The 12,121-nt window shown below is 41.3% G+C and overlaps 1 protein-coding gene across 7 annotated transcripts in view; it reads left to right on the top strand.

Annotated features, from left to right (window-relative positions):
* Positions 1-12,121, top strand: part of CHD7 (chromodomain helicase DNA binding protein 7) — a 185,290-nt gene that overhangs the window by 150,942 nt on the left and 22,227 nt on the right. For all 7 annotated transcript variants that reach the window (XM_055286308.2, XM_063643277.1, XM_063643278.1 and 4 more), the window contains 8 exons: positions 2,515-2,725; positions 3,254-3,449; positions 4,101-4,268; positions 4,509-4,688; positions 8,124-8,234; positions 8,324-8,529; positions 11,369-11,568; positions 11,755-11,914. In XM_055286308.2, coding sequence (XP_055142283.1) covers positions 2,515-2,725; positions 3,254-3,449; positions 4,101-4,268; positions 4,509-4,688; positions 8,124-8,234; positions 8,324-8,529; positions 11,369-11,568; positions 11,755-11,914 — 1,432 coding nt within the window. The remainder of the gene's footprint in view (positions 1-2,514; positions 2,726-3,253; positions 3,450-4,100; positions 4,269-4,508; positions 4,689-8,123; positions 8,235-8,323; positions 8,530-11,368; positions 11,569-11,754; positions 11,915-12,121) is intronic.

Here is a 12,121-nt window from a genome sequence, read left to right as displayed (position 1 = left end):
CATGGCTTTGATATAGCTAGAGGACATTACAGTTACTGTCCCAACAGTGACCATCTGTTGAAGTGAAAAGACTTCAAGCTGTAAGTGAGTGCACGCTTGTTTCAAGTTGTCTTTGATATACACACTTTCCAGTGTAGTACCAGCCATACATTAATTTAGGGCGGAACCAACAAAGTGTTTTGGGTTGTCATGACCTATTTCCAGTTAATTTTTGGATTGATGTTTAACAAATTGGGTATCAAACATTAATTGGTAATCTTAAAAATTTAGCTGTGACACCACAAGGTAGCAGATGCTTTCCTCCCCAACACTCTTCCCACCCTCTTTCCTTCCATGTTGCCACAATAAAATGTCAAGACAATCATATAGGAAAGATATTTGCTGATACTATTTTTAAATGAAATATTATTAGTATAAACTGGCTGCCAGTTGTAAGAACCTGAATTCATAACAGAGAGCTGAATTAATTAATTCAGCAGTAGCTTTTGTCAGGTAAGAAAGAATGCATTTTTTCTGACTATTCTTTTTGATAGTATAAAAAAGGCAAAAATTATTTTTTAATCTCTGAATAAATTTAAAATTAAAATTCTCTGCAAATTTTACTGAATTATTTATGTTAAAAAAATTCAACTGAAACCCAAACATCTGATGTTTATTTTGTCAAAATGGTTATTTCCTTTTTGAAAAATATTGGCCATTAATTTGTTTTAAATGGCTAAAATACTATATATTGTGGATTTTAACTTAGTATGGACAAAAAATAATTAACCAAATATCATAAGAGTAAAATTTATTTCTGAATTTCAGAGCTTATGATGTATTGTACAACAAGAATACACTTGAAAGAGACCTGATGTAACATGTGCACTTAAATCTGTTTCCCCCGTCTTTTGAGGGGCTTGTCCTGAATCTAGAATCTGGGTTTCTAAATTTCATGTTTTAAAAAATATTTAACTTTATTCAAGAACATTCTTGCTAATGCTCTTAAACAGCATTTTGCTCTTTACTCTTGCATTTATTTTCCATACTTAAAGAAACATTCTGAATATTAGCTTTTCATTCACTTGGAAAAAGGAGTGAGGGCCAGTCTCCCTTCATAAGAAGTCAGTGTATTTTGTGGAAGGCCTTAGTGCTTGGGAAGACATTAAGTGACTTTAATCTGTTCTCAGTAAATTATTTGTTGATTAATAATTAACAGGCTGTATTTCTGCATTTGACTGTGCCATAAGGTAATTTCTACATGCAGCCTTAAAGTACAGATAGGATTGCACTTTTGTTACATCTGTGCTTATTGCAGCAGTACCATGTGAGAGGCTGTGGTTGTCTGTCCCACTGACCCAACCTTTAAAGCCTCTTTGAGGTTTGTGTATCCCCATCTTGTGTATAGTTAGTTCACATGTTAAAAACCAGTGGTAGGAAGGTAGTTTTAAGTTTCTGGCACAGTTAAATTCTGGGAAACAATTCCATTAAGATGAAAGTGTGTGTTTGTATTTTCTGAAGAATAGTTGAGCACATCCTCCACCTTCAGGGAAAGGAGCTGAACACAACAACTATGTCCTGATTAACCCCAGAGGCAGGAGGAGGCCAGACCAATGCTGCGTAATTCTAGTTAAGCCACCTGAGCAGTTGAAGGAAGCTTAGCCTGCTGCTTCCTAAATAAGCGTGTGTCAGGCAGGGATATCCTGGGCCATCTTTCCTTAGGAAGATGTCATCTTCTTGAGGCCTCTTTCCAATGTACCCAAGTCTTTGGACCAGCAAAAATCCATGTGGGGCTATGAGGGGGAAAAGAAGGGTTTGAGCATAGAAGTCTTGTGTCAAACACTTAAAGGTTTGTTTGTTTTTAATTTTAAAAGATTTGGATAGTTCAAGATAGAATTTTTGTATCTTAGGAAAAATTTCCAGATGGGAACGAATGTGGAGGGAGATTTAGAGATTACAATAGATGTATGCTTAGGTCCCCCACAAATATTCCAAGAAATTGTCCTGGAAATAAATTCCTCTTTTTGTAGTTCCTTTGCCTATATTAATATGCAATTATAGACCCAAACTACTATTGCTCTTACACTGTGATTGTTAGGACTCCATTCCTTTGTTTTTTCATTTCGGAACAGATTTTGTTGTGTTTATGTTCAGCTAGTAAACATTTCTTCATTTCTTTAGCAATTTAGGTTCCAAATTTTCTGTAGGTATCTGGCCCTTGGCTTGTTTCTGCCACTTCTGGCTTGACAGTCTGTTGTTGAAATTCCGTTTTTACAGACAGCAAATATTTGTTTGTTGAAAAATGTGGTTTCCCCCCTAAATGCCTCAATGTGTTGTGCTTAAAACTTTTATCCCTTTTGTACATCCACAGTTTTGTATAGACCCAACTATGAGTAAGTGGATGGATTCTTGTTCATAAGCAGGAGTTTGGTGTTCTGGTTCCTACAGTTTGCAATGGGTTTTGAAAGCAAGTTCATTGTTTTTAGTAATAAAAACCTTTTACAGTATTCACGTTATGCTGTCCAATCTCTGCAGGTGCTGAAGAGAAAATTTTGGAAGAGTTTAAAGAAACACACAATGCAGAGTCTCCAGATTTTCAGCTCCAGGCAATGATCCAGGCTGCTGGCAAGCTAGTGCTGATTGACAAGCTGCTGCCAAAACTGAAGGCTGGTGGCCACAGGGTGCTTATCTTTTCCCAGATGGTGCGCTGCTTGGACATACTGGAAGACTACCTCATTCAAAGACGGTGAGGACCACCATATCAGAATAATAAAAAGGAAATCTAAAATTACCTTCACAGGGCTCCAAGCAGTCCACCTAAAGGTGGAATCTATGATAAAGGGGCTAGAATGGGGAAAATGCATCACATGTCATTTTTAAAACTATAGATGTACATGATGATTATTTTATATGATGACTACAGGAGGACACTGCATACATTTTTAGGCAATTTTATTTCCCCATTGCCTTTATTTGAGTAGGGGAGAATAGTTCTTACTTAAAATTGAAATTATTTGTTATCTTACTGTTACAGGTATCAGCTGTTTTTAGAATTTAACTATTTCCCTGGAGAGGAAGTAAAATAAAATTTAATCCTTGGTCATTCAATCAATTATATAAAAAATGCCAATAAACGCTATTTGCTCTGAGATTAGTTAAGTCATATTAGTCTTTTTAATATATATTCCATATTGTAATAATTAAACATTTAAAAATGGAACAAGTATGTTGTCGCTATGTGTCAGGCCTCCTTGTTCACACTGATGTTTTCTAGGTACCCATATGAAAGAATCGACGGCCGAGTAAGAGGCAACCTCCGCCAGGCAGCTATCGACAGATTCTCCAAACCTGATTCTGATAGGTTTGTTTTCCTCCTGTGTACAAGGGCAGGAGGTTTAGGCATTAACCTCACTGCTGCTGATACCTGCATCATCTTTGATTCAGACTGGAATCCCCAAAATGACCTCCAGGTAAATGCACAAGAAAGTCCTAATGGCTTTAAAAAAGACGTCATTCTGCTTACTATGACTGAGAGTCGCAGTCAGACCCATAAATTAATGTTGCATCATCACTCAGGCTGTGTCCTATGATTCAGAGCAAGTAACCAACCAGTAACCTGTTGATTAATAATGGGAGAAGAAATTTTTTAGTTTTAACCTTCTTCTAAACTGCACCTCTATTTATTGGCACATAGGGTATTAGAACTGGCAGTTGAGTCTTGTCATTCTTTGGTAGCTGTCATAGCTCAGGTCTCCTTAACAAAATACCATAAATTGGGTGGTTTAAACAGCAGACATTTATTTCTCATAGTTCTGGAGGTTAGAAGTCCAAAATCAGAGTGCCAGCAGAGTCAGGTTCTTGGTGAGGGCCCTCTTCCTGGTTTGTGGACAGTTATCGTCTTGCTGTGTCCTCACCCAGCTTAAAGGCAGCCAGCTCTCTCGCCTCTGTATATGAGCACTAATCCTGTTGGTGAGGACTCCACCCTCATGACCTAATTACTTCCCTAAGGCCCCACCTCCAAATGCCTTCACACTGGAATGAAGGTTTCGGCATATGAATTTGGTGGGGAGACACAAACATTCGGTTCATTGCAGTAACTATTAATTTCATTTTTCTTCCAGGCTCAGGCTAGATGTCATAGAATAGGACAGAGCAAATCTGTGAAAATCTACAGGCTGATTACAAGAAATTCCTATGAAAGGGAAATGTTCGACAAGGCTAGTTTGAAACTGGGCCTGGATAAAGCTGTGCTGCAGTCTATGAGTGGAAGAGAAAATGCTACCAATGGGGTAAAACCACCCTTGCCCAAACCATTCATTTATTCTGGCACCTTCCTTTATTTAACTAATAGTAAGAAATTACTCAGCCTTTGATTATTTTTCAACCTCAATATTTTAAGTGTATTTTGTAACACTTTCCTTTGTTATAATTTAGGTTTACTCTCTTTGAGAAAAATGCAGCATTTGTTTAGTCTGCAAACCTCTTAATTCTAAATTATTTTGAGTATTTTAAATATTTCTCTAAAACAGGTACAACAGCTTTCCAAGAAAGAAATAGAGGATCTTCTACGAAAAGGGGCCTATGGTGCACTCATGGATGAGGAGGATGAAGGGTCTAAATTCTGTGAAGAAGATATTGATCAGATCCTCCTACGTCGAACCCACACCATTACCATTGAGTCAGAAGGGAAAGGTTCCACATTTGCTAAGGTATGAATCGATCTAAAGAGGCCAGGTTTTCCATAGAAGCATGGCGGAGTTCATGTGGAAAGTACCTTGTAAAAGTGCTTACAAGATGCATTGGGAATTAATCAAATTAATCATTAACTCCCTGTGGAACCGCTGGCACATGAAGCTTTCTGTATGCTTTGGTTTCTCTTCTCTGTACCTGCCACTGGTATTTGCCCTCACCTTGTCATCCTTGTTTCTGCTTCCCAGCTCCTGAGGCTAATCCCTCACTTGTGTTCTTGACTCTATCCTCTCCACTTCTGAGATACTGCTCCACTGGCATCTTCCTTCTCTCCCCAGATCCTGGTTTCTGAAACAACCTATAAGAATGATCAAGTCACTCCTTTAAAAACACTTCTCCTCTGTTTTCTCCTTTAGCTATATCTCCATACATAAACTCTTCAGAGCTAAAATCCACACAAACGTAATCTACTGGAGCCTCTACTGTCTCCCTTTCTACTTATTTTTCAGCTTTTTCAGCTTCCAGCTTGCACCTGTTCCCTGCCTCTCTATCAGAGCTGCTCTGGCCAGGGTCACCACTGAGTACACCGGATGGTTCCACTTGAGAGCCCCTTCTGAGATTTCACCTGCATTTTGTTCTAGCCATCTCACTGAGGCCCACTCTGTACTTTTATTTTTAACAACTTTATTGAAGTGTAATTAACTGACCATACAATTAACCTGTCTTTCGTGTACAGTTCAACGCCTTTACCATATTACAGACTTGAGCAAATATTGCCACAATCTAAGTTTGGAACATTTCCATTACCCCAGAAAGGTCCTCATGCTCATTAGCAGTCATTCCCTATTCCTATCCATACCAGTCTGCCATATCTGGAAAGCATGAATCTACTTTCTTTTTCTACAGATTTGCCTTCTCTGGACAGTGGACAGTTCATATAAATGGAATCATATGATGTATGAACTTTTGTGTCTGACTTCATTCACTTAGCATAATGTTTTTGAGGTTCATCCATGTTGTAGCATGGATCAGTAATTTATTCCTTTTTATTGCTGAACAATATTCCATTTTATGGGTATACCACATTTACTTGTTGATAATGGACATCTGGGTTGTTTTTACTATTGGTTATTATCAAGAATGTTGTTACGGATATTTGTGTACAAGTTTTTGTATGGACTTGTTTTCATTTCTCTTGGGTATATACCAGGAATGGAATTGCTGGGTCCTATGTTAACTTCATGTTTGACCCTTTGAGGAACTGCCAGACTGTTTTCTAAAGTGACTGTACTATTTTCCTTCCAAGTCAGATAGTAAGAGGTATAGATGAGGATATGGAGGAAATGGAACTCCATATCTTCCTCAATACTTTTTATTATCTGAGTTTTTAGTTTTAGCCATCCTAATGGGTGTGAGGTCATATCCCACTCTGGTTTTTATTTGCATTTCTCTGATGATATTGAGCATCTTTTCATGTGCTTATTGGCCAGATGTAGATCATCTTTGGAAAAAATTCTATTCAAGTTCTTTGTTCATTTTTTGAGTTTCTTTTTATTAATGTTTCAGACTTAAAATATGTTCTGTATGAAAGTTCTGTATTAATATGATTGCAGATATTTTCTCCTACTCTCTTTTTAATAGCATGTAATTTTAATGAAGCCCAGTTTACCAATTTTTTATTTTATTGCTTGTGTTTCTAGTGCATTGTCAAACCCAAGCTCACAAAGATTTATGTTTTCTACAGATTTGCCTACTCTGGACAGTGGGCAGTTCATATAAATGGAATCATATGGTATATGATCTTTTGTGTCTGGCTTCATTCAGTTAGCATAATGTTATTCACTAGCGTAACTTAGATTCCAAGATTTATAGTTTTTAACTCTTACATTTTGGTCTGTGATCCCATTTGGATAGAGTTTTGTGTATGGTGTGAGGTAGGGGTCCAACCTTCATTTTGCATGTGGCTATCCAGTTGTCCTAGCTGCTCCAATCTGGAAAGGCTCTTCTCCTGTGGGTTTTGAGACCCACATCTTCTCCCTTACATCTTTCAGCCTTGTGTCAGATTATTTTCTCAGAGCTCACAGGCACTGTGTATTCAATATGTGCACAGCCAAACTTATCACCCCTGTCTCTCCTCCTGCCCTATCTCTGTTTGTCCACCTGACTGACATCATTCAGATGCCTGAGATGGCTGCTCAGGTTTTTCCTGGCTTCCTCTTCTTTCATATTTCACATGTACCCAGATCCTGACTCCATTAATTTTGCCTTTTGTTTTATTTTATTTTTGGGATGATGTCTCACTGTGTTTCCCAGGCCAGACTTGAACACATGGCTCAAGTGACCTTCCACCTTCAGCTTCCCAAGAATTTTACCTTTTAAAGAATATATTTATTTATTTCTTTCTTTCTTTCTTTCTTTCTTTCTTTCTTTCTTTCTTTCTTTCTTTTTTTTTTTTGACAGTCTTGCTCTGTTGCACAGGTTGGAGTGCAGTGGCACAATCTCGGCTCACTGCAACCTCCACCTCTTGGGTTCAAGCGATTCTCTTGCCTCAGCTTCCCGAGTAGCTGGGATTACAGGAGTGCACCACCATGCCTGGCTAATATTTGCATTTTTTGTAGAGACAGGGTTTCACCATGTTAGCCAGGCTGGTCTCAAACTCCTGACCTCAGGCCATCTACCCACCTCGGCCTCCCAAAGTGCTGGGATTACAGGTGTGAGCCACCATGCCTGGCCTAAAGAATATGTTTCTAAACCACCTTCTTTTCTCCATTTTGTTATTTCTTCTGTAAATTATTACAGTGGCCTCTTCTGCTGTGTTCTGACCTCCATGCTCCAAGCATTGGTATGACCTTTCCAACTTGTGACTCTGGATATGATTGTGTCCATAATGAGATTATTCCTATTTTCAAATAGTTCCTGGTTCCCTCGGGATAGAGTTCAAACTCTGTTAATAACACATACAAGACACTGCTTGACTTGGCTTCTCTCTCCCTCACCAGCTCGACCTCTGGCTCTTCTTCCCTGACTACCCTTATCCCCTTTACTCTCTGTGCCTTGGCACATGCTCTGCTGTGAACATTTCCACATGCTTTCCTGTTTTATGAATGTTTTAAAATGGTTCAGGCATCATTTTATGGAAGAGCCATTTCTTCTCAGTTTCCAGCAACACCCTGCCTGAACCAGGTTAGGGGCCCCTCGTCTATATATCACTTACACTGGTCTGTACCCTTGCTTCCTGTCATTTATCACGCTGCAGTGTAATTCTTTGGTTTGGTCTCAGGCCCTGGTCAGTGAGCTGCCTGAGGGCCAGTCTGTCATTCTAGTCCCATCTACTGTAGTGTCTGGCACAAGTGAAGGAATGCACAATATTGGAGCAAATACATAAACAAAAGCTGCTTTACATTCTACTTCTGAGAAAAGCCTCTCAAAGTAATGCGTTTCTTTTTTCTCTTTAGGCCAGTTTTGTTGCATCTGGAAATAGGACAGATATTTCCTTGGATGATCCAAATTTCTGGCAAAAGTGGGCTAAGAAGGCTGAATTGGATATTGATGCCTTAAATGGGAGGGTGAGTAAGAAGTCCCATTCGAACACCTATCTGATCTAAACCAAGAGCCACTCTTCGAGAAATTTCAAATGTATCTCCCCTTTTGTTAGAACAACCTGGTTATTGATACTCCAAGAGTGAGAAAGCAGACCAGGCTCTACAGTGCAGTGAAGGAAGATGAGCTGATGGAGTTCTCAGACTTGGAAAGTGATTCTGAAGAAAAGCCCTGTGCAAAGCCACGGCGCCCCCAGGATAAGTCACAGGGCTATGCAAGGAGTGAGTGTTTCAGAGTGGAGAAGAATCTGCTTGTCTATGGGTAAGTAGGACTCACTACATAAGATGGAATTTTATTGTAACAGTAGTTAGAATTCCAGACTGGTAGAGAAAAGCTATATTTGTGTTTGAATTTGTGTGACATCCGTTTGCGCAGTCAAATGAATGCTTCTGCAGTAACTTTACAGGGCTTTGGAACCGTTTGGTTAACATAATCTAAGTTGTTCAGATGCTTCTGGTTCAGAGGTCACCTGAAGTTAAGGTGCTTGTGTGTACCTTAAGGAATTATGCCAGATCCAGATTACATGTTGATTATTAATAATTAAGAACAAAGTGTCAAAATTACGTAATCTTTTCTCACTTTACAAGCTTTGCATAAAATTTAGGACTGTCATAAGCTTTTAATATTTCTCATAAAAAATTGTCAAAGGCAGTAATCTCACTTGTTAAATTCTTCCTTGCAACTCATATGAAACATGAATGGTCATTTGAATTTTGTGAAAGTGTTGTATTTTTCCTGCTGGACTACAGGTTTCTGAAAGGCAGGATCCATGTCTAATTTATCTCTGAATCACTGTGATGCCTGAAGCAGTACTTCGAATGGCAGGGTGCTCAGTAAATATCTGAATTGGTCAATAAGAGTTGTCTAGCAGATTGTGGGACTATAGGCAACTCCTGTTAAAAAAAAAAAACAAAAAAACTGCTACTAGAGTAACCTTTCTACAGATCTGATGACATCCTGTCTTGGATGATTTCTTCCAAAGAATTACCATTAGTTTCAGAGTAAATACAAACATATGCTGACATGGCATCCAGAGCTCTTCTGGGCCCTTATCTTCTGTTGGTTCTTTCCCATGGGCAGTCCAAGCCTCTGTTAGGACAGACGGCTTCATCTCCTTCAGTGCGCCACGCTCCATCTCATCTGTGTCTTTGCACAAGCTGTTCCCACTGCCTAGAGGACCCCCCAACGTGCACCTCCACTGAGAGGTGACCTACGTCCCTTCTGCTCTCCGTGGGTGTCCGACGCAGGCATCAGCTTGTGCTCTGCAACCGAGTCTGGCCGGCCTGCACTTCCCATCACACTCATAATGTTGTTTACAATTTTTGAGTCGCCTCCCTCTTTTGGTTTGCAGCTCCTTGAGGATGGAAGCTCCTTCTTTGTGCTCTCAGTGCGTAGTGCAGTGTGAGCAGACACACAGTGCTGATAAATGCTTGTTCAACAGAAGTCCATCCTCATTATCTGTGAAGCTGGACATCCTCTCTTGTCTCTTCTTACATGGGGCAGAGACTCACCCCCTGCGTCCCAAAAGCCCTGCCCCCCAAAAGCCCTTTGCCTACCCATGCCTGCTGCCATGTTTCAGCACAATCATCAAATTTGAGAATTCTCTGGGTAACTTTAGGAATGGAACACATAAATAACTCCTACAGCTAAGAAGTGGGCTTAGCGCAGATTGTCTTTCAGTCAGGCCCTTCCCTCTTCCCATAGTTGTCACTATGTTCTGAACACCTATGTGCTGGGCACTGTCTAGGATCCTCTCAGTCACTAGGGGTGGAGCTCTTAGCAAGACAGTCATGGCTCAGGCAGGCAGGTGAGCAAGCAGAAGTGGTGCAGACTGTGACAGTGCTGTGACAGGGAAGCACTCTGCTGTGGAGCATAGAGCCTGTCAGCTCGCTGTTAAGACACAGCACCGGTGTTGTCTCCCCACTTCTGGGGTTAGGAGGAGTGAAAGAAGGAATTCCACAAAAGGTGGCATGTACAGCCTGTGACTTGGTGGATATCACAAATCAGCCAGGGTAAGAGGGAGTGCTGGGGTTTGGGTAGGGAAGGGAAGTGAGGTCCCAGCAGATAGAGCGGTGTGTTCCAAGGCCTAGCAGTGAGAGCTAGCCTTGTGGTTGGAGAAACTTCAAGAAGTTCACAGGAGCCAGAGAGGACCAGAGAGCACCTGTCACAAGAGACCAAGTGACAGGCAGGGCCTGAGGGAGGATGTGTGCTGCTCTCTGCTCCAAACACAACTCTCAGTCTGCAGCAGAGGGGCCGTTCATACCATGAGCACTGCCTTGGTGGCTCAGTCTGCTGTCACCTGGGAGAAGACATGGCTCAGACAGCACATGCTGCTGCCTGCCCCTGTACCTATTTGTCGTGTGGTCTTACTCCATGGCTCCCTGATGAAACAGCACGGCACTGTTTAGCCTGGGATTATAACATATGAAACAGGCAGTCAGGCCCCATGGCGTGTTGTCCGTTTGCTTCTGTCTTCTGTCCATACTCCTTTCTCCCACTCATTTCTCATGAGGACCTGAGGGTGGGCAGAACATCTTGCCTGTGATAGTTCTTATGCCTGGAGTTATTACTCCCTGTTTCAAAAGGAACCTCAGAGCTTTCCAGAACCTTTCACCAGTGACTGTAGCATCCCTTTAGAGGTGGGTCGATGCAGCCATACTGCTCAGCATCGCATCCTTGATTTTGGGGTAGTCACACCTTTTATCTTGAGTTGCTTTTTATCTCAGATGGTTGGTCAACATCAAAATGTACTAATCGTGACAGTGTGAAGCAAAGTCCATAATTTCCAGGCCCTCGATTGCACTCATGTCCTGAAAATTGCTGCTACAGCCTGCATGTACCTGGAAAGGCCAGGGTTAGCTTTGTAGGCATTATTCTTGTGGCAGTTCAACTCATGCGCTTAGGAGCAGTGAACTGAGGGGCAGCTTACTGTGTAAGGGAGTGTTTTTAATTCTTACACCCTGGATTGCTTTCCTATCACCCAGTGTGAATTGTTGCTAGTTTTGACCCAGGATTTCCCAACACTGGTACCTGACTGTTAAAGTAAAGCCATAAATTGAAACTCACAGGCACCTCTGCATGCTGGATATTTGCTTTGCAGTTGGGGACGGTGGACAGACATTCTTTCCCACGGACGCTATAAACGCCAACTCACTGAGCAAGATGTAGAAACCATCTGCAGAACCATCCTGGTGTACTGTCTTAATCATTACAAAGGGGATGAGAATATCAAAAGCTTCATCTGGGATCTGATCACACCCACAGCAGATGGCCAGACTCGAGCCTTGGTCAACCATTCTGGTAGGTCTCCACCATGCTGTTTGTGCTACAGGGTCACAAAGCCACCAGGAACCTTTGTGACACACTGTTGATAAAGAGATGTGACATACACCCTGTATTTCCCTGCCTCGTGCATTAAGCTCTCTGCCATTGACATTATAATTGGAATGTAAAAGACTTTTATTATTATTATGATGGTGATTCTAGGTTTGTCAGCCCCTGTGCCAAGGGGAAGGAAGGGAAAGAAGGTGAAAGCCCAGAGCACACAGCCAGTGGTGCAGGATGCCGACTGGCTGGCCAGCTGCAACCCGGATGCCCTGTTCCAGGAGGACAGCTACAAGAAACACCTGAAGCATCACTGTAACAAGTATGTTATTAGAGGGTGGACCTGGAGAGCTTAATTTCCTTTTTATTCTTTAAAAAATGCATGCAGTCGGCCCTTCACGTCTGCAGATGCAGAACTTGCAGATTTGAAGGGTCAACTGAGGGACCTGAGCATCTGCGGATCTTGGTGTCTGAGGGGGGTCCTGGAACCATACTCCTGCGGATATGGAGGGACAGCTCTGTTATTAAG

The sequence above is a fragment of the Symphalangus syndactylus genome, chromosome 7 (assembly GCF_028878055.3).
Source record: "Symphalangus syndactylus isolate Jambi chromosome 7, NHGRI_mSymSyn1-v2.1_pri, whole genome shotgun sequence".
NCBI classification, from domain to species: Eukaryota; Metazoa; Chordata; class Mammalia; order Primates; family Hylobatidae; genus Symphalangus; species Symphalangus syndactylus.
The sequence above is the reverse complement of the archived record's forward strand: the minus strand, read 5'-3'. Positions and strand labels throughout refer to the sequence as shown.